This window comes from Plectropomus leopardus, chromosome 13, assembly GCF_008729295.1.
Source record: "Plectropomus leopardus isolate mb chromosome 13, YSFRI_Pleo_2.0, whole genome shotgun sequence".
Classification (NCBI taxonomy): domain Eukaryota; kingdom Metazoa; phylum Chordata; class Actinopteri; order Perciformes; family Serranidae; genus Plectropomus; species Plectropomus leopardus.
The window spans coordinates 31,807,823-31,827,956 of record NC_056475.1 but is presented as its reverse complement, the minus strand read 5'-3'; the positions used below and the strand labels follow the sequence as shown (position 1 = coordinate 31,827,956).

The following is a 20,134-nucleotide window of genomic DNA, read 5'->3' as shown; positions in this document are numbered from 1 at the left end:
CTAAACAATTTTAACCAAGAAGAATGAGGATATACTGTATCTTTGGCATTTTTCAGCAAAACTGTATACAAACATTTGCTACAACTACAGCCCTGATACCATGAATACCTGATACCAAGTAGCCTCTAAGACCTGTATCTCTCCTAAATCCTCCAGAAGATATGATGACTTTTCAGCTGTGATCAAATGCTTCGACTCGTGTCAAAAGTGAGACAAAATGTACAGTTTAACATGACATGCATCTCTCTTTGACATCTGGGTTGTTAATAATGTCAAGCTGAGAGGCAGATGCATGTTGGTAGATTTGATGAAGAATTTAGACTTTGGCTCATGCTGTCACCACAGTGACATCACAATTGTGTCACATTGTCCTCCACCAGCTTTACCAGTTACAGTTCAACCCAAACACAACATCACCTTGTATTAGAGGAGTCTGAAAATAAATATTACACAGTTGATGTGGCTGTCATCAGTCAATGTGGCCAAAGCAGGACATAATCTCCAGTGCCATGCTGCAGAGGAATGTTCAGGGTCTTAGAGGAGCTGTGTGTTCCAGCCTTTTTGTGTTCTGTCTGCCTCTTAGTGGACACATTTGTGCACAAACTGAGCTCTTTAGTTTTCACTCTGCAGTATTGGCTCCTTTCTCCTTGTGTAATACTAATGCCATTAAAAAATGTGGTTCTTGCACAGTTTCTATGTGGACCTCTGGACAATGGAGGGACACACGAGGTGCTCAGACAGACAAGGAGAAAGACCCTGAGATGTCTTGATTATCAACAGGTTTATTATTGGGTTTTTTGGGGGTTTTTTTTTAGGTATGGCTTTATGAGGTCCAAAAGTCTTTTTTCCAGGGAGGAGTGTTGTCCTTTAAGACTGGATCTGTGGACCAGAGCAGCATTAGATAAGAATGTGCCACAGAGTGTATAGACTGTAAGCTACAGGGCTCAGCTGATGATGGTTTGTTTTAGACGTCCCATCTACTCTTGGAAGCAGATTGTTTTTCTTCTCATGCAAAGAATAAACCATGTCATTTTCTATTCTCTTTTATAGTCTTCTTGTGTGTTATAACACAAAAGTGCGTTTGACACTTGAACATCAATATCTGCTGAAGAGGCAGAGTTTCCCAGTAAAACATCTGGACATTACAGCAGGATTTTGCGACATCACAACTAGTTTGAAGCTTATTATGGACGGTTTGAAACTTACACAAATGTGATGTGGAGACTTGAAGCCTCCGGTGTACGCCTACTCTCTTTACAGGTCACGCTGTGACTCTTATCTCCAACAGACCATTAACGCTCTACTCCCTCCCCGTCCCCCAGTCTTTCTCTTTTTCAGCACATGTTTGTGTTCTGCCATAATCCCCCCATAGACAGAACCAGTGGTGCTGTTTAGGCCTGAGCGTCCAAGTCTTCACACCCAAATGTTTGATAAATAGCCCTGCATCTATTCATATAGGCTTTATACATATATATGTGTGTATAAATATATGTATAAAGCCTATTTATATCTATATATATGTGTATGCGGTTGTGTTTTTATCAATTAATCTATCGATTATTTTTTTTATTGATCTATTATTTTTTTATTATTCGATTAATATAACAACAAATTTACCGAAAATAACCTTTTAAAATGCTGCAAGGCATTACCCCCCCCCCCCCCCCCCCCCCCCCAAAAAATAGCATAGTCTTAACCGGTATAAATGATGTAAAGTCTCTCCAAGCTGAAATTAATGCAAGAGCTTGTTCCACTCAAGTAAAAGGAATGTAGTGCAATCTACATTTAGCAATCCGACAGCAAAATAAATAAAACAATGTAATATTTAAGTCACTTAACAAAACAGTTACTCTTTGTTACAGTAACAAACCTCAAATCCAGTCCAACAAAACATTAAAATTAGTGTAATTTGAATAACATTATAACTTTTCAGAACAGAAATAATTATAACTAGTACATTATTTCTGCATCAAAATAAATCAGCCCTAACTGGGTCCTAAGGCATATCTCTGCCTGCTGATATGAGTGCTGTATTTTCATATTTATAAGCACATATTCCACTCATTTATGAAGTTATACAAGCTCCTGCACAGCTGACAACCCCGTCCTGTAAATGCTTCAAAATAAAATGCATTCTATCAGCAACTGATGACATTCTGTCCACAGAGACGGAGGCAGGTAGCTTTTGTTTAGAAAGGGAAGCACGGAAGTTGAGGTAAAACAAACATCTTTGTATTTCCTCATCACTCTGACAGAGAGAGACTTTAAACTGCAGTATAAAGTGGTATAGAGTCAGTATAATCATTCAGTTTGTCAGCAGTCTATTACCGCTGACAAACGCGAGCGTCACGCGTAAAAAAAACATTTCTCTAGATGTGCTGCAGCTGACACTCAGCTCAGACGCGCCTGACAAGCGCTGCTTAGGCGGGCAGTGTGCACGCTCTAACTTGATGCACGAGCGCCGAAATAAAAAAAACAACCCGATTGGCGGTGCTCACGCTCTCATGACGCACGCTGCGTGAAACGGTTCGACCATGGATCTATTATAAATCGACGCGTTGCAGCACGTTACGTGAATCGACGTATTTACGTAATCGATTACGTCGAAGCGTCGCCCCAACCCTAATACCTAATACATATATGGTATCTAGTGGGTCCAATGTCTCCAGAGATGCCCCTGGACACTCACTGTATTTCCTCTTCATCTTTATTTTATCGAATGCCTATGTTGCCTATGTATAACATTATTTAGGTAAGATGTATAATATTTCTTTAAGACATTAACCGAGAGGCTCTAGTTACATTCCACAACTGTTAACACATAAAATGCATACATTTAACTGCTTTTACAACTCTAGTCAATACATTTTTAATGTTAGCAGTTGTATTCTGTATCTACTCAGTACATATTACTACTACAACAGTAGTACAGTAATACAACAGTAGTAGTACATACAACTACTCATATTTTTAACGTCACGTGAAAGTGAAAGTGCATAAAAGGCATAAAACAGAGCGTGTTCATTATTAAAAAGTTAATACATCCCTATATAGAGGAAACCCATACAGAGATCCAACGTCCAAATATCCTAGAAACGCCTCTGTTGAAAAAATATGAAAATTCCTTTTCACCGATGATGTCTGGACCGCTGACATCTTGAGGAAGTGGAGCAGGCTGCAGTGTTTGAACCGTGGATGTATTATAATGAAGTCGGGTTTGAACAGCTTGTGGACACAGAGTGTGGACTGTGGATATGTTTATCTGAAGAACCAGAGCTGCAGTGGAGTCACGGATGGCGACCACAGATGTCTTTATAAGCCATGTTGTAAACAGTCCATGGCGGAGACATTCCGCGCTGCGGCCGCGTCATGGAGCTGGTGGGCGGGTCATATAGCCTCCGGAGCCCATAAAAGCGACGCTCCGCCCTCTCTGGCTCTACATTAGCATTAAACATGATATCTCCTAACGCACAGTACGCAGCTACGGAAGCCCGGGAGTTGGTTTACCCAGCTAGCGAGCCAGCTTCCTCAAAATGGCCAGCCTGAGGAGGGTCGCCGCCGTCCTGAGGAATGTTTTTAGGAGTCCTCGCCCACTGAAAGGTGTCTCATTGAGCCGTGCTGTCGGACCCGGTGTTCTGAGCTGTGTCATCGGAACCGGGGTCATCTATTACCACTATCATGCTTACTACAGGACTCTGCCCTTCACCGTTCATGCCGACGCACCGAAAGTGAGTAAAGTTACACAACTACTAAAAGTTCCTGTCGTGAAAGTGGCCGTAAACAGACACGTATGGCCACTGTGTACTTTTACATATGAAATACTAAACCGCTGAAAACAAGTAACAGAGGAGCACAGCGTCACAGACAGCGTGTCAGTAGTTGGTGTCAACAGCTGGAGTGAGCTGGGATTCACCGACGCTGTCACGGCGACATGCTGTCGGTTGTGTGTCGGTTGGCTCTGTGTTTACATCGAGTCAGTGATGTCACTGTGGTGTTTCAGGAAGCTGCAGCCCCTCAGCTGTCTGCCAGAAAGATCCGTTTCAACCAGTTTGCCTCAGTGGTCTACGAGCACGAGCCCTACATGACCCCCAGAGACTTCCTGTTCTCAGTGATGCTGGAGAATGTTGACCGTAAGCTGCACCGACACACCTTCAGTTTGACAGTGAGCAGGCTGAGTGTGCTGTGCCGGGAGAGAACAGGCTCGGTCTTGTTCTGTCCGTGTCAGAGAGCACTGATGCCGCTTGCTGCCCAGATCTGTTATGTTAGGGTTTATAGTAGATGTAATAACTTGACTGGAAGTGTTGATGATGACAATACTTAAGTCACAGTATTGTGATTTTAAATGTTTTGCAATGTGCAAAGTATTGTGATAACATTGCAATTTATTACTTTTTTCATCTGCTAATCAGCTGTCAGATGTCAGCATCTGTTTTGATTTAATGAAGTAAAGTTTTCAGTCTGTTCATCTCACTTCAGTCATTTTTATTTTAAGAAAAATATATCTACTGGACAGAATAACCAATTGTTTTTTATTATTCTAGTGGGCTACCAAAATTATATAATTTATATTTATTATATATCACTACAATATTGTTATACAAAATAACCCGATACTTTGCTTTGTCGATTCCCCCACACCCCACCTCTAGTGGCAACACGAGAGGGTTAGACCTTGACATGAAGGTACAGATCCCTGTTTAAACCTTGTACATAGAAGATATTAACCCTTAAAGCCCACTTTAATATTACACTCACTCATGTTTCTCTGAGCACAAAAAACACTTTTCAAAATCAAGCTTTACATTTTTTTTACATTAATATTTTCTACTTTCATTAATTTTTTTAACCAACATGAGTCCTAATTATAAATATCAAGTCAGTATTTTTTAACCCTTTAAATCCTTCAGTCCTTTAAATGCTAGGTTTTTGTCATGATGACTCTATGTTTTTAGATGAAAAAAACACAAGTGTGTCATAAGCTGTTGGTTGTTCATCGCTCTTTACAGTACTGGCAGGTCAAGAAGAGTCAGGTGTGAAGATTTAGGATGAAACCCTGAAACCAACCTGTCAGACGCTCAGATGCATGTAAACAGTATCATGTCATGCTGGGATTCTGCTGTTATTTGTAATGTTTACTCGTCTTATTAACAAATCTTCTCTCTTTCTTCTCATGCAGGAAAGCTGCAGAAGAGAATTTTAACAACACAGGTACACATCCATCATCACATCGTGTCAATAAGTTAGTTTCAGATGCATGTAGAGCAATGTCACCAGTTCGTGCTGTTTTGTGTTTCTTATTGGTGTCTTTGCAGGAAGTGAACAACATGTTGATGGCTGCCTCCAAAGCTAAGGCTGGGAATGAACTGTTCCGAAGCATCGGAGACAACGGTAGGTCTGCAGAGTGTTAACAGAGCAGAGTTAACACTTCTAACATGCTGCTGTGTGTCTGGGAGTCGGAATGTGTTATGACCCAAACGGAAAAAAAAATCCCATCTATATGTTTGCAGTGTGTTTAATTTCTATGTCAGTCAGTATTATTTTGGTTGTCCTGGGTGCATTCGTCATTCCAGTCTGACACTTTTGAACTAAAATAAGGTAGGTGTTTTTCAAAGAAACAAAGCGTTCTGTTTCTACAAGAACTAACGATGGAGTTAGTCACACATTCACTCCATTCAGCACTGCTGCTCCTTCTTCCCAGGTGCTTTGGATAAATGGACTCTTCTAATCTTCACACTACATGTCACATTCACACACTGGTGGCTGAGGCTATTGTTCAAGGTGACACCTGCTACTCAGTAACCATTCACCGCTCACACTCTGATAACACAACATCATGAGCATTTTGGCATTCAGTATCTTGCCCAAAGATATTTTGACATGTTGCCTGGAGGAGCAGGGGATCAAACTGCTGACCTTCCGATTAGAGGACGACCTGCTCTACCTCTGAGCCGATACCTGATCGGTACATTCCGGCAGTGCTCTGAATTTACCAACAGCGGTCCAGTTTGTGCCAAAGTGCACTCCAGCATTCAGAGTGAGTGTTTTTAAACACACACTGTTTCCTTAGAATAATTCAGCGTGCATTTCTTTGTGTCTTGCAGGTTTGATATCCTACACAGAGTATCTGTTCCTGCTGACCATCCTGACCAGTGAGTAGATTCACAAACTGTGCATGAACCAGTGGGCCTTTGCTCTGAGTGATGTTGGTCAGAGTGAATTTGCCTGTCATCTTGTGACTTTGCATTTTATTCTCTTCTGTGAGAATCCTGCTTTAGCACAGTCTGCCCAAGCGTTGCACACCTGCACTTGTCGGTGGAGCCGCTGTGACCTGATTTGTGATTTATTTCTTAGCACTGTTTTCCAGGCTGTGCTGATAAATGTTTTTGTCTTTGTCTCACTGACCAAAAGCAGTGATTCAGGTGAGGCTTTCAGATAACTGACAGTGCATTACTGTTGCAGAGCCACGTACAGGATTTCATATAGCTTTCAAAATGCTTGATGTTGATGGCAATGAACATGTGGACCAAAAGGAATTTCTCAAGGTAAGCCCTGATAGATACATCTCTATAATGCTTCAGCAATAATGAACAGAGGAGATTTTTTGATATGTTGGGTAAGGGCAGGGGAATAATGGCAGGACACATTGCACAAAGAGATTTGTGATTCTGTTGTGTGTGCATTTAAATTTCAAAATATTGCCACCTTTAATGCTGCCTCAAGCATTGATGCTGCTTCAGGTGTAAGTATGGACCCAGGCTCCATGTGAAGGTGAGGGAGAGTCTGTTCATCTGTCCTGTGTTTGCATCTCTCCAGCCTGAGTCAGCCCTCGCTTTAGTCCATTTATTCAAATCCTTTGACATGTTGTGTACCAAACGCACTGTGTGCTGACTCTAGATCAGGCCTAGGCTAGCAGACTGCATGTTGGCACGCTGAACACCCTGTGTTGTATCTTCATGTCGTGACTTGTTGCAGAAGCCTGAAGCATTCAATAAAAGAGGAGAGGTGCATGGATTGTCATCTACTCCAGTCTGTAGTGTGATAGTTCTGGTTTGAAAAGTGAAACCCTTCCCTTGTTGTTAATTTCTCGTAATTGTTCAGAGCAGAGAGATGTATGTTCACATGCTGACATTCAGTCAAACCCAGTGCACAAAATAATTCTCAATTTCTTGGATAAACGTTAACATTTCCTTTCCTCCGTCTGAAGCTGAAGAAAATCATTGGAAAAAGTAAGAGAGTTCCCAAGGATGTGACAGAGGTGAGTATTCACAGTCCCTTAAAAGGATAGCTTAGTGTAATGTCTGTGCGCGCACTTCGACTCCTAACAGTCCATGATGATGTTGTACATGTGGTGGATGTTTCCAGAAGGCAGTGGAAGAGAGGGAGGGTGTGGACACCACTCTGCAGGCTTACTTCTTTGGGAGAAGAGGAGAAAACAAGTTGCAGTATAAGGAGTTCCACAGGTAAGCAAATGTCCACACACACACACACACACACACGCAAACTGCTGCTGTCATTCATCAGTACATTACTTTGGTCATATAAACCCTTTTAACATTAGATAGTATTTGATTTTATTGTGTGTATGTATATATATATATACCAAACATATAAATAACCAAACATATAGACATATTCTCAATAGCTCCTAATTCAGAGTTTAGCTCCAAAAATCTATTAGTGGTGGTAGATGACTTAGTTGTGGCAGCCTGCCACGTGTAAATGAATGTGTGGGAAATCCTTTGGTCAGTATATGGACTTTATCATCTGTGTACATATAACAAATGGAGCTGAGACTGGATTTCTTTTCAGATGTCTTTGTTAAGGTCTATTTGAAGTGACTTTGTGGTTTAGTTTTTATAACAAAGCTCAGCGGGACTCAGATTTCCAGTAAAGACTTAATGTTGTTCAGGTTCATGGAGGACCTGCAGGCGGAGGTCCAGGAGATGGAGTTCCTGCAGTTCTCCAAAGGTATGGACACCATGCGGAGAGAAGACTTTGCAGAGTGGCTGTTACACTACACCAACGAAGAAGACAATGAGGTGTACTGGGAGAACATGAGGAAGAAGATCCCTGCTGGCCAGGTGAGAGGAGCTCCTCACCGAAACGTCATTCACTCAAACATACGATGCACCTGACCTCAAGTGTTGTGTTGCAGAGCATCACATTCGACGAGTTCAAAGCCTTTTGCCTGTTCACCAACAACCTGGAGGACTTTGCCTTTTCAATGAAGCTGGTGACTGAAGCCAACCGTCCTGTTGGAATGGGTAACACGTCTCTGTTGATCACAATGTTTGATACTTTCCTCTAAACACTACATACAGTGGATGATCACGTTTCCTTTGTGTCACTGCAGCCCAGTTCAAACGAGCTGTGAGGATCGCCACAGGCCACGACCTGTCTGAGAATGTGCTGGATACTGTGTTTAAACTCTTCGATATGGACGGAGACAACTGCCTGAGCCACAAGGAGTTCATGGGAGTGATGAAAGACAGAGTCCTACGAGGTCTCAAGGTCAGGCGTTTATACAGAGCTACAACAAGTGTCCATCTTCAAGAAATGAGCTCACTGGCTTTATTGCAGAGTTAGATGTTGAGATCTTCTCTCTCTCATGTTTGTGCAATAAATATGAAGCTACAGTTGGTTTGCTTAGCACAAAGATTGGGAGCAGGGAAACAGCTGGCTTAGCTGGCTTGGCTCTGTCCTTCCAACACCTCTGGAGCTCACTCTAATCTGTAACTCTCAGACAGAAAGTGAGTGAGCACATTTCCCAAATATTCCCCAAGTCATCAGATAAACTGTTGATGAAACTGGAGGAAAAAAAACTATAGTTACACATTTCTGAGATGGCCCTCTTGTGGTGTTGGTGAATTAAGGGATAGTTCTGTTTTTTTGAAGTGTGTTTATATGAGGTATTTGTCCCCCACAGTGTGCTCATCACTGCTCTGTCCTCAGGTGCAGCATCAGAGCGGCTTGTCTGGTTACTGGAAGTGTGTGAAGAGAGAGACCCTGAAGGGAGCTCAGGAGGCCCTGGGGGACTCCGGGTGCCCCATCTGACCCAGTCATGTCCCAGGATCATCTGACAGGCCATCACTAAAACCACTGCTCACCTTGCTATTATATAATCAAATAAGTGGTGTGAACATTATAAATGTAACTACGTCACGAAACAAAGGATTTACACCACTATGTCGTCTACAAATAATGTTTACAGATCTGTTATTAAAAGGGATAGTTCAGTGGGTTTTTTTAAAGTGTGGTTGTATGGGCTACTTGTCAATAGACAGTATATCACACACAACTTGTCTTTCAGCATGCCTTCAGTCTGGAGAAGCAGCCTGGAGTCTGACATAGAAGATAGGAAATTTACTGCTGTAGAGATGTCAGCAACAAAACATTTAGCAACCCAAAGAAAGTCCAAACTAAAAAAAACTTCTCAGTATTAGTGTTCGTTACAGTGAGAATATTTTCAGCAGTGATTTTCAACAGAAAAAATAAAGCCATTATATCACTCGTTAAAGCCTCCATTGAGAAAGAAAACTGATTTTAGCTCACTGAACACAGATCTACTGCTGCTGAGATCAGATAGTCTGTGTTTATGTGTGACATTGGCTCCTAAAAAGATTAGTTTGGATTCACCAAAGTCACACAATGACACAAACTAACTGATTGAAGCAGTGGCTGACCAGCAGCTGCTGTGTTCAGCAAGCTAAAGGTACTGTTTTTTTCTCAATGGAGTCTGGTGGCTTTGAGGAGAGCATTAACAGGGAACTAAGGCCATTTACGGTGTTCCCATCACAGCGAGCTGTCTGAAGATAAAACAGCAAAAATACGCTGTCCACTTAAACCATTAAGCCATTGTTTAAAAAGAAAAACTTTTTTAGGTGTCTAAAACACTTTTTGAAGCTAACCCATCCACAGCAGTACATTGCTGAGCTTCTGCGCCAGACTCCAGTCTGCTTCTCCAAACTGAGGGCATGCTGACTGACAGGTACTATGCTGAATATACTGCCTATGGATAAGTACTCCTTACAGCCCCACTAAAAAAACCAAACTGTCCCTTTAACATTACATGATGTCTTTGTCTGGTGCAGTGTTCTGGTTTTTGTGCTTGATGGAATCATGGATTTCATTTTCAGAATGCTTGATAACTTTTATTTTTGCACTCTGCACACTGTCTACAGGCACTGTGTTCAGAATGCTGTTCACTGTGGCTCACGGGAGAGATGCTAATCAAGGGAATAAGGGCTTCTACAATATCTAGTGTGGGTTTTTCATATTTCTGTCAGATATTTATCGAGTAAGGTTTTCTTTAAAAAATGCCAAAGTGTCAACGATGTCAAGTTCAAAGAATAAACCAGCTCTAATAACTATTGAGTCATTTATTGTACAATTGATCTGTGAAGATCACGAGTATATGGGTTAACCATTGAACACTGTGGTGCTAATTTTCTTACCATACATAGAATTCAAAAAGTAAATAGACAAAACAAGCTTACCTCTGTGATAGATGAACAAATTAGTGACTGATGAATACAGCATACATTGCTACAATACAATAAAATTACATTGAGCATGAAGCCATCTTTGGTCTTCTTATCACTATAAACAAATACATAGAAATTTGTATTGTATCAAAAATAGAAATTACATAGCCATATTGAAAGTAAATTCACATTTTTGACATACAATAGAAGGAGAATACCTAAGAGACATACTGTGGGATTACATGTTTGCAAACCTTAGCTTTAAGGACCCAATGCTTCTGCTGCATTTTCAACATTCATTTGTTTTTCAAAGAAATGCATGATTCTGGCAAACTGTGTGGCAATACCACTGCCATCCATCTGTACGCAACACATAACAAAAACACAAAGGAAAGACAAGAGATTGTCATTCTTGAAAGAAGGATGTGCTTTCTATTGTGGGCTTTGAAATCGAGGCCTCTGCTGCGAAGGACTGAGAAGAGAGAGAGAGAGAATTGGTCGGGACTCAACATTCAGCCCAGCCGAGCCCTGACAGACGGACATGTCCCTCCTCTCAGAGCCAGTCTGTAGTTATAGGTGTGTGTGTGTGTGTGTGTGTGTTTGTGTGTGTGTAGCTGTTCTCCTGGGCTGTTTTCAGAGGCACATGATGAACTGCAGCCAAAGTGGACCTCTGCTTGAGATAACAGGGAAGTGCTTTCAAAGTGTTTGATCCACTGTGGAGAAAAAAAGAGGGTGTTAGGATTTGGAAACATTTGAAACCAAATGTAGGGTGACAACATGCAACTTTCTTTCCTAACAGATCATTTTAAGGGTTCATTTTTTGTATTTAGTTTGTTACCTTTACACATAAACTGTGGTCCTTGTGCAAGTCATACTTTATATGAGACCAGTTTATAAAGAAAGTGCCAGTGAAGGATCCCCCATACTTCCGAAAGAGGTCCTAGCTACGCCCCTAATGTCCTAAATCCTTCAGATGTCATAAAATCATAGAAATGTGCTAAATCCTTAAAACATCCTAAAATCAACAAACATGATAAAATCTGAAACAATCTACAATCCTAGAAACTTCACACTTTCACCTTTTCTTTAATCCTAAAAACCATCCTAAAATCCTAGAAATGTCCTGAAATCCTAAAAAAAGTACTAAAATCCTAAAAAAAACTCCCCAAATCCTAGAAATGTCCTAAAATCCTAAAAAAAAAAAAAGTACTAAAATCCTACAAAAAACCCCTCCTAAAATCCTAGAAATGTCCTGAAATCCTAAAACATGTGAATGGTGAATGGACTGTGTTTGTATAGTGCTTTTCTTTTTGACCACTCAAAGCACTTTCACACTACATGTCACATTCACCCATTCACACACACATTCACACACTGGTGGCTGAGGCTACCGTAACAAGGTGCCACCTCCTACTCAGTAATTATTCACACGCACTCACACTCTGATGAGGCAGCATCGGGAGCATTTTGGGGTTGAGTATCTTGCCAAAGTATACTGGCCTCCAGTCATATTAGCAAAAATGGCCCCCGAGCAAAGCACGTTGAGTATCCCTGGTCTACATAGTGTCTACAGGTCTTGAAAGCATTGAATTCAGTTCTCTCAAAAAGGCCTTAGAAGAAAGTAAAGCATCGTAAAATGAATCTAAAAAGATCTTGAATTGGCTTTTTTGGCTGCCATAGATGGGAACATCAGTGAAACATTTTTCTGCACAAAGTTGTTTGCTGTCAGCGTACATGATGAATCTGGTACCAGAGACTGGTGCTGCAGCCGACTGCACTGAGAAGGCTGTCAAGCCTTTTCGTGGTTCTTCAGTCAGCATCATCTCAGCTGCAGCAAACAAACACTCACTGATGCTACACACAAGCCAGGACACTCGTCTAATTATTATAGGGTTCATTTTAGCAAAAACAAATAGAAACAATTACATCACCTTAATCAATTACTTAATTAATAAACTCCAAAAAAAACTGTAAATTGTGTAGAACCCTGAGGTCTAATATATGTGAAGTATCCCAAACAGTACAGTGAGTACAGGGGTTGGTTGATGACACTGGACCAGCAGGGAAATTACAGTTGAGAACATGTGAGGTGCTTACAAAAGATGAGCAGTGGGAGAGAGCTCAAAGTTGGTGAAAAGGTAAACGTTTGCTTTATTTTGTCCTGTGTAAAGGTGTAATGTAACAAAGTAATAATATTTTACTAGAGAAACAATACTATTTTGGGAGTATCTGTACTTTACTTGAATTTTTATATTTTTGTCAGCTCTCACTTTTAATTCTCTACATTTCAAAGTAAAATGTAAGCTTTTACTCCACTCGGTTTCCCCTAAACTTTTTAATTACTTTCTACAAAATAGTGTAGGAAGGAAGAAAGGGATAGACAGATGAATGAAGCAGTGGGAGGGAAGGATGAACTGGATTTTGTTGTTTAAATAATTAGGGCCTGAGCACCGACCGGTGCGAGGACCCTCTTGGAATGCAAGGAATTATTATTTTTCCGCCAAATGAATCGTATTTTTGGAGGTCTAAACATGCTCAGAAACTCGTGAAAGTTGGTACGCACATCTGGCCTGGCGAAAAATGTCATATTTTGCTGGTTTTGAAAATGGGCTTGGCAAAATAGTTCCACAGCACCACCTAACGTGTAGCCCCAATGGCTGATTTCACCTACAATTCTGAAATTCGGTGCACTTATGTATCATGCCCAGACACACAAAAAAGCCTCTTGGACCCAGCCCCCAAACCTAGCAGGAAGTCGGCCATTTTGAATTTTGTGCTAATTTTTGGCCATTTCGGGCCTCATACTTTTGCCATCTTGTCCTACAGGATTCATCCGACTTCAGAATTGGTGTGTCCATTCTCAACCCCTTGGTGATGAAACGCTATCACAGGTCCATGCAAAACTTTTACGTGTTTCCCCTGGTGCAGCATAGCATTTTGATGTTTCGCCATAAAACAGGAGATTGTTTTAACTTTGGTGTACATTGTCCGATCTGCCTGAAACATCATATGTTTGATAAGAGTCCTGTCCTGAACACACCTGTATAACAATATTCACTAGTCCTGATAACGCCACCTAGTGGCCACAGGAAATAATGTATTTTTTTACTTTTATCAACTTGGCCTTCATAATTACTTGGATCCTGTTGAAATTCTGTTTGTATGATCTTAAGACCTTCCTGATTTAAAGTTATCAATGGTCTGTGCAAAACTTTTACAGTTTTCCCGTTAAGTGGCGTAAAATTTTGATGTCTCGCCATAAAACAGGAAATTCTTGTAACTCTGGTGTACACTGGCCGATCTGCCTGAAACTTCATAGGTTTGATAAGGGTCCTGCCCTCTACACATCTGTATGGCAATGTTCACTACTCGTAATAGCACCACCTACTGGCAGCAGGAAGTAAGCCTTGAGGGACAATAATCATTGGATCTACATGATATTTACATGGTTTGGTCTATAAACGATGTACACCAAGATGACATGGAAATTGTGTCCCCTCCACTGACACCTAGTGGTCGCTGAAAGTACAACATCATGTAAAATATCTGACTCCAGGGTCCAAACTCTCTGCGTGCATTATCTGACTTTGATAGAGATAAGCGACTGTGTCAGCAACGAGCCCTGACATGCATGGGGGTACGAGGGCCCTTTCATCGCTGCTTGCAGCTTCAATTCAAGTTTTTTTAAAGACCGTGTTTTTCTTTAAGTGTATCACGCTCCATTTTTCACCTCATAATTCTTAAAACTCCGACCTTTTGCTTTGTTATTTGCAGCATTTACTTGTACTTTCACTGTCAACACTCGGGTATAACACTCTTGGAATGCAAGGAATTTTTTATTCTTACAAAATGTATCGCATTTTTGGAGATCTAAACATGCCCAAAAACTCATGAAACGTGGTACGCATGTCCAGCCTGGAGAAATTTTTTTTATTTTGGTGGTTTTGGAAATGGCCGGGGCAAAATGGCTCCACAGCGCCCCTAACTGATACCGATTTAGTGACAAAAGGACAAAATCAACAGTCACATCACATCACGTCCCTAACGTGTAGCCCCAATGGCCAGTTTCACCTACAAGAATGAAATTCAGTACACTTATGTATCATGCCCACACGCACAAAAAAGGCTCTTGGACACATCCCCCAAATCCAACAGGGAGTCGGCCATTTCGAATTTGGTTCTAACTTTTGTCCTACAGAATGAATCTGATCGACTTCAAATTAGGTGTGTCCCTTCTCAACCCCTTGGTGATGAAAAGTTATCAAAGGTCCATGCAAAACTTTTACGTGTTTCCCCTGTTGCAGCATAGCATTTTGATGTTTCGCCATAAAACAGGAGATTGTTTTAACTTTGGTGTACATTGTCCGATCTGCCTGAAACATCATATGTTTGAAAAGGGTCCAGCCCTGAAAATCTATATGACAATAATCACTAGTCGCAATGGAGCCACCTACTGGCTACAGGAAGTAAGCCTTGCAAGACAGTTATGTTCTAATTTACATTAAAGTTTCATGGTTTGGTCTACAAATGATGTACACCAAGATGATGTGGAATTTATGTCCCCTCCAGTGCCACCTAGTGGCCACTGGAAGTACTACACCACGTGAAATAGCTCACTACAGGGTCCAAATTCTCTGCATGCATTATCCGACTTTCACAGAAATTAACCACTGCTTTAGCTGGAGTCCCACCAGTACCCCGACATGTGAATATGCACACATGGAATTTGATTTGGGTTTAAAATATCCTTCACATGACAGAGATGGCTGTCATGATTTGGAATCTAATGGAGATGGACTTGAACTGTTGTTTTCTCTCCACCTCATTTTAATTCATTCTCTTCTTATTATTTATTTATTAGTTTATTATTACATTTTTTAATGTATCTATCCTTTTTTCTGTCTTTTTTTGTAAGTCTTCTAGCTGTCAATGAAAATGAAATTTGAAAAAAGAGAAAAAGAAAAAAAGAGAAAAGCCTGATCCTGTGCAGCCACCCACAGTGAGAGTGTGTTTCCAGCAGGTGGACACGGTACGGAGGGGAGACGGCACTCTTCTGTCCGTGTGTGACATGAATGTAGTCTGCGTTTTAATCTACACTGTAAACACGAGGTGAGGCGTGGAGAGGATTCCTCACAGTTGTAAGTTGTGTTTCCAGTGTATGCATGCTGATTTGTTCAGTTAGTTCACATCATGTTCCTTTATGGTGCACAAAGTATAAAAAACTCTTCATGATAATACTGATTGTCTTGTGGTGTTTGCTCTACAGCCATTATGACATTGAGCCTCACGTATCCAACAGTGTGCTGCCACCAGGACACATTTAGCCTACAGGAGCATGTGTGGGACACACTGTATTTTCTATAATGCAAAGGACTGCGATCAGGAGTTGAAATTTTTTGTTATTCAGCTCTATTTCTGGTCATTTGCTTTTCTGTCTCTCCTTCCACTACCTCAGGTAGATCATACAAACAAGACCTTTATTCTGACAGCAACAACAGTCTGATCAGATTAAAAAATGACCTGAACTTGACCATTTTTATTATCTCATTATTCTTTCTCAATCCAAAATATTTTTTTAAGACTTTTGTTTTTATTCTTTTTACTGTATTTACATTTATTGGTATGTTTTCAAAATAGTTTTTTATGTCTATTTCTTATTTTCACTAGTATTCTTTCTGATGTTCTTACAGCATTTTTCGCGTTTAATTTTTGTCTTGAGTACGGCATTACAGATGGCTTCTTTTGTAATATTGCCTCTGAGGTATCTACCGTCTGCTTTGACTTTGTAAATAGGTGTTTGAAGGTGCTATACAAATAAAATAAAATAATAATAACTGTTGCTATATCGAGACAAGTAAAGTTACAGCTAAACAAGGAAACTAGTATTAAGACATTACCATTGTTTGTAAATGGTAAATGGACTCTATATACCTCTTTTCTAGTCTTACTGACCACTCAAAGTGCTTCCACACTACGTCCACACATTCACACACACATTCACACAACGGTGGCCGAGGCTACCATACACGGTGCCACCTGCTACTCATCCACACACACGCACACTCCGAGGATAATTCGACATGTTGCCACGAGGAGCCAGGGGATCGAACTGCTGACCTTCTGATTAGAGAACGACCCGCTCTACTTCTGAGCCACAGCCGCCCCACCAAAAATGAGTGTAACACTGATACACTCGTTTACAAAGCCAGTTTTCTAAAATGCATCTCATTAAGCACGAATGATGAGTTTTGATTAGTTCAGTCTGTTTTAACCCTTTGAAACTTGAGCAAATTGGTTTGATTTCTTTCTTTTATTTAAAAAATTATTTCTTTTATTGAGTGAGCACAGTTTGAATACTTTATAATTCATTTTCAGTATGTTACATAATCAGTGTTTCAAGAAAATTTCATGATCTAATTATGTTTAAGGTACAATCGTCAAATACAATGCAGTCATATACGGCTGTCATCAAATGACACAGTGTCCCCACCAATACAAAGTTATACATATTAATTACTCATACACACAGACAGACACACACACACACAGACACCTGCCTGATCCCCATCCAGACACACACACACACAAACACACACACCAGGTGTGTGTGTGTGTGTGGCGGGGTGTGTGGCCGGATGGGGGTCATTTACACACACACACACACACACACACACACACACACACACACACACGTTTGATTTCTTTAAAAACCATGGGGAGAGGGCAAAGAGCAACTTCACAAGATATGGCTCAAAAAATAAAATAATGAGAAATGAATTAAAAAGTTACAAAAAAAAAACATTACCTGGAAATAGTAAAAAAAAAAAAAAAAGTAAACAACAAAAACAAACAAGAAAAGTGCAGAAAATTAAAATATATGTAGAACTTTAAATATTAAATGTATAATTAGAATGATTATGAATATAGTTTTCCGGACATTTTTCTTTTTATGACAATATGCTCAATTTTCTCCCCTTTTTTTAAAACCAGGTTTCCAGGTTATTTTTCGAGTCATTTTCTTCATCACATTTTACTAATTTCTTGCAATTTGTGGGACATCTATGGCAAACTTGGTCATTGTCTTTTTCCTGCGTCTTTTTAAAGAAATCAAACTCATTTGCTCAGGTTTCATTATATAGCTTGTGAAAGGTATGCGAACGCAGCACAAGACACTGATGTCACATCAGATTTTAAAGGGTTAAAGTGAACAAGTTGTGAAATTAGTGAAAGCAGAATGTTAATAATCCCTCTCAGGTTAACTGCATCCTTGTGCTCACTGAGAAAAGACAGATGCTGGACCTGGAAATGCAAAAAAAGAATGTTTTCCCGTCATCTTACCATTCACCACATCAGGATGGAGAGGTCAGGGGTCACTCTCTTTTTTTACTGTCACGTCTCCGTCTCCAGCCAGGATGGTGGAGATCTCTCCCTGCATGAAGGCCCAGGGCACCGAGGACCCAGCCAGGGGACAACGCTCTCCGCTGGGGCAGTACACCTCCCCGCCCTGACCCTGGTTACGGATGAATCTTCGGGTGCAGGGGAAGCAGAACTTGTGGTGCGAGACAGATGGACACTGGACGAAATGAGTGTCCTCCAGGCGCTCTCTGCAGAGTGTGCAGCACAGCAGGGTGCCCTGGGTGCTGCTCGTGGACTCCCCGCCGCTGGCGTTGCTGCTCTGCCCCGCCGCACTTAAACCTTGGCCCAAGGCAGCCTGGGAGACGGAGGTGGATGCGGTGGAGGGGCTGCTGCTGGTGGGACGCCCGGCAGAGGAGGAGTGCGCTGTGGACATGCTGGGGCTGTCTCTGGGCATCTGACTGGAGCTCAGACTGTCTGCGACTCCTATGAGCGCTGAGATGGGTGAGGGCTGGCTGTGTAAACGGGGCGGGCCCTCTTGAGGAGCGGCCATGCCAGGAAGAGGCTCCATGCCTGAGTAAGCACCTCGGGGCCAGGGCTCCCTCACTGGGTGATCAGACCTGCCTTCACTCTCCCCGTTCTCTGAGCCCGGAGAGGCCTTGCGGCGACGAGTCGTGCCCTTTGCTGGTACCGGGCGTCCAACGGTGGCCATGGGCAACCCTGCATCTGGCTGAGGCAGCACCTCTGGGATCGGGGGCTCCTTGAACATCCGCACACCATCATTGAGCAGCTCAGACAGCCCACGCCAGTCTCCTGTGCCCTGCCGCTTCTCGTATTCCACGTAACGTAGCCCAGAGTTCACTGCTTTCCCTGCGTCTTTGGCTGAATCACGGAACATCTGCCTAACCAGATCTGGGACTCCTGAGAAGATCATTCCAGAGCCGGCAGGATACTCCACAAACACCTTCAGCTCAAACTCTTGGGTTGTGCTGGCATCAAAGGCCAGAACCCGACCCATCAGATTGTGGTCTTTCCTAAAGCGCACGTTGAAGGGGACGCAACTGCTGAGAGCTACCAGCACATCCCGGACCGCTTTGGGACGGTTTGGCCAGCCCTCGACCCTGTTGCGGGACACCTCATTCAGTTCTGCCATCACTTCATTGTTCCTCCACACTCCAGGATCTATTCCCACCAAAGCAGAGGTGCTGGCCCCCACACCCAGCGACACAGCCTGTCTCCTGCTAGCCTCACCCATTATGGGGCCAGCAGAGACTGCGATTGGTGTGGCCCCAGCTCTTGAGCCTGATAAGGGGGCTAGAAGCCCATGAGGGGCTGCTACTAACCCCTGAGCTATCAAGGCATGGGATATGGTGCCATGGAGACTAGGAACTGCCCCAACGATGGCCCTGCGGGTGTTGGGGCTCTGTCTGCTGCCCTCTGACAGGGCCACATCCTCGGGTCTGTGCAGGCCGTTGGGGAGGCGAGAGGACACCCCATATTCACCCCTCCCCCTCTCCACACGCTCTCCGTGTTGCCGCCCCGCTTCGAGGGGCCCGGCCGAACTGGGTTTGCCCTGCTGAGGACCGGGGGACCTGCCGTCCAACACTCCGTGCGTGCTCTTGAGTTGCCTGGCTGTTTCGATGAGCAGCTCGATCCTATCGGCGCCGTCATAGTTGACGCAGCCGCGGCACACGGCCTCGCTGAACTCCCACAGCATGGCCCAGGGCATCTTGGGCAGGTCGCAGAGGTAGCACCACTGCCGTCTGGAGGAAGACTGCGAGGCGGAGGACATGTTGTTTACAGGCCCTCGACCAAACTTTCTTCGGAGGCCTACACGTTCGGGTCTACGTTTCTCAACTATTCTTCACTTCTCAGACAGCGCGCGCCACATGCCGCGTTTTTAACGATGAAAACGAACAGAAAACTGAGCTCAGAACGCGACTGTTGACGGCAGCATTTAAAACTTACAGACGCCTTCTTTCTTGATTTCTTCGTGTCGGGCTGTGCGAAAGGAAGTAAAATGTTATAAGACACCGGAAACACCTACGCGACTATGGGTCAGCGCACTATGGGAGTTGTAGTTTTTTTTCTTTTCTCTAGTCTAGCAGCGGAACGCAAGCAGGGAAATGTGTTTTCTTGTACAAAAACTAAACTGGAAATAGTTTCCGCAAAATGTTATGATTGTGAAAACGATCTTTCAGCCTACCAGGACTACTTTAACATAGAGGTTCGTAACATTCATGTGGGAACATCAAAAACGCGTGGACGATCTGTCTCTTGACCTCTTGACAGGGTTC

The 20,134-nt window shown here is 42.4% G+C and overlaps 2 protein-coding genes across 3 annotated transcripts; one reads left to right on the top strand and one right to left on the bottom strand.

Annotated features, from left to right (window-relative positions):
• The first annotated feature begins 3,439 nt into the window (after window positions 1-3,439).
• Window positions 3,440-9,660, top strand: micu2 (mitochondrial calcium uptake 2). 2 transcript variants are annotated; one of them, XM_042498736.1, is made up of 12 exons: window positions 3,440-3,728; window positions 4,001-4,130; window positions 5,177-5,208; window positions 5,313-5,388; window positions 6,102-6,149; window positions 6,460-6,542; window positions 7,205-7,255; window positions 7,366-7,460; window positions 7,910-8,081; window positions 8,156-8,264; window positions 8,354-8,511; window positions 8,953-9,660. In XM_042498736.1, the coding sequence occupies exons 1-12, from the start codon at window positions 3,534-3,536 to the stop codon at window positions 9,052-9,054; spliced, it is 1,251 nt and encodes a 416-aa protein (XP_042354670.1). In that variant the 5' UTR covers window positions 3,440-3,533; the 3' UTR covers window positions 9,055-9,660. The 2 variants fall into 2 exon arrangements, with proteins under 2 accessions (XP_042354670.1, XP_042354669.1); XM_042498735.1 differs by having other exon boundaries at window positions 3,441-3,728; window positions 7,363-7,460.
• Window positions 9,661-10,129: 469 nt separating this feature from the next.
• On the bottom strand, window positions 10,130-19,855 carry LOC121952202 (interferon regulatory factor 2-binding protein 1-like). The gene is made up of 2 exons (XM_042498734.1): window positions 17,823-19,855; window positions 10,130-11,197 (listed from the first exon to the last, which is right to left on the bottom strand). Exon 1 carries the CDS (start codon window positions 19,627-19,629, stop codon window positions 17,848-17,850), a length of 1,782 nt encoding a protein of 593 aa, XP_042354668.1. The 5' UTR covers window positions 19,630-19,855; the 3' UTR covers window positions 10,130-11,197; window positions 17,823-17,847.
• Between the last annotated feature and the right edge of the window lie 279 nt (window positions 19,856-20,134).

Bases quoted from the DNA above. Each gene is read 5' to 3' on its own strand.
- micu2 (XM_042498735.1), top strand. From the start codon at position 3,534: ATGGCCAGCCTGAGGAGGGTCGCCGCCGTCCTGAGGAATGTTTTTAGG. The intron at 8,082-8,155 runs GTGAGAGGAGCT...GTTGTGTTGCAG, and splicing joins AGAAGATCCCTGCTGGCCAG to AGCATCACATTCGACGAGTT. The intron at 8,512-8,952 runs GTCAGGCGTTTA...CTCTGTCCTCAG, and splicing joins GAGTCCTACGAGGTCTCAAG to GTGCAGCATCAGAGCGGCTT.
- LOC121952202 (XM_042498734.1), bottom strand. From the start codon at position 19,629: ATGTCCTCCGCCTCGCAGTCTTCCTCCAGACGGCAGTGGTGCTACCTC.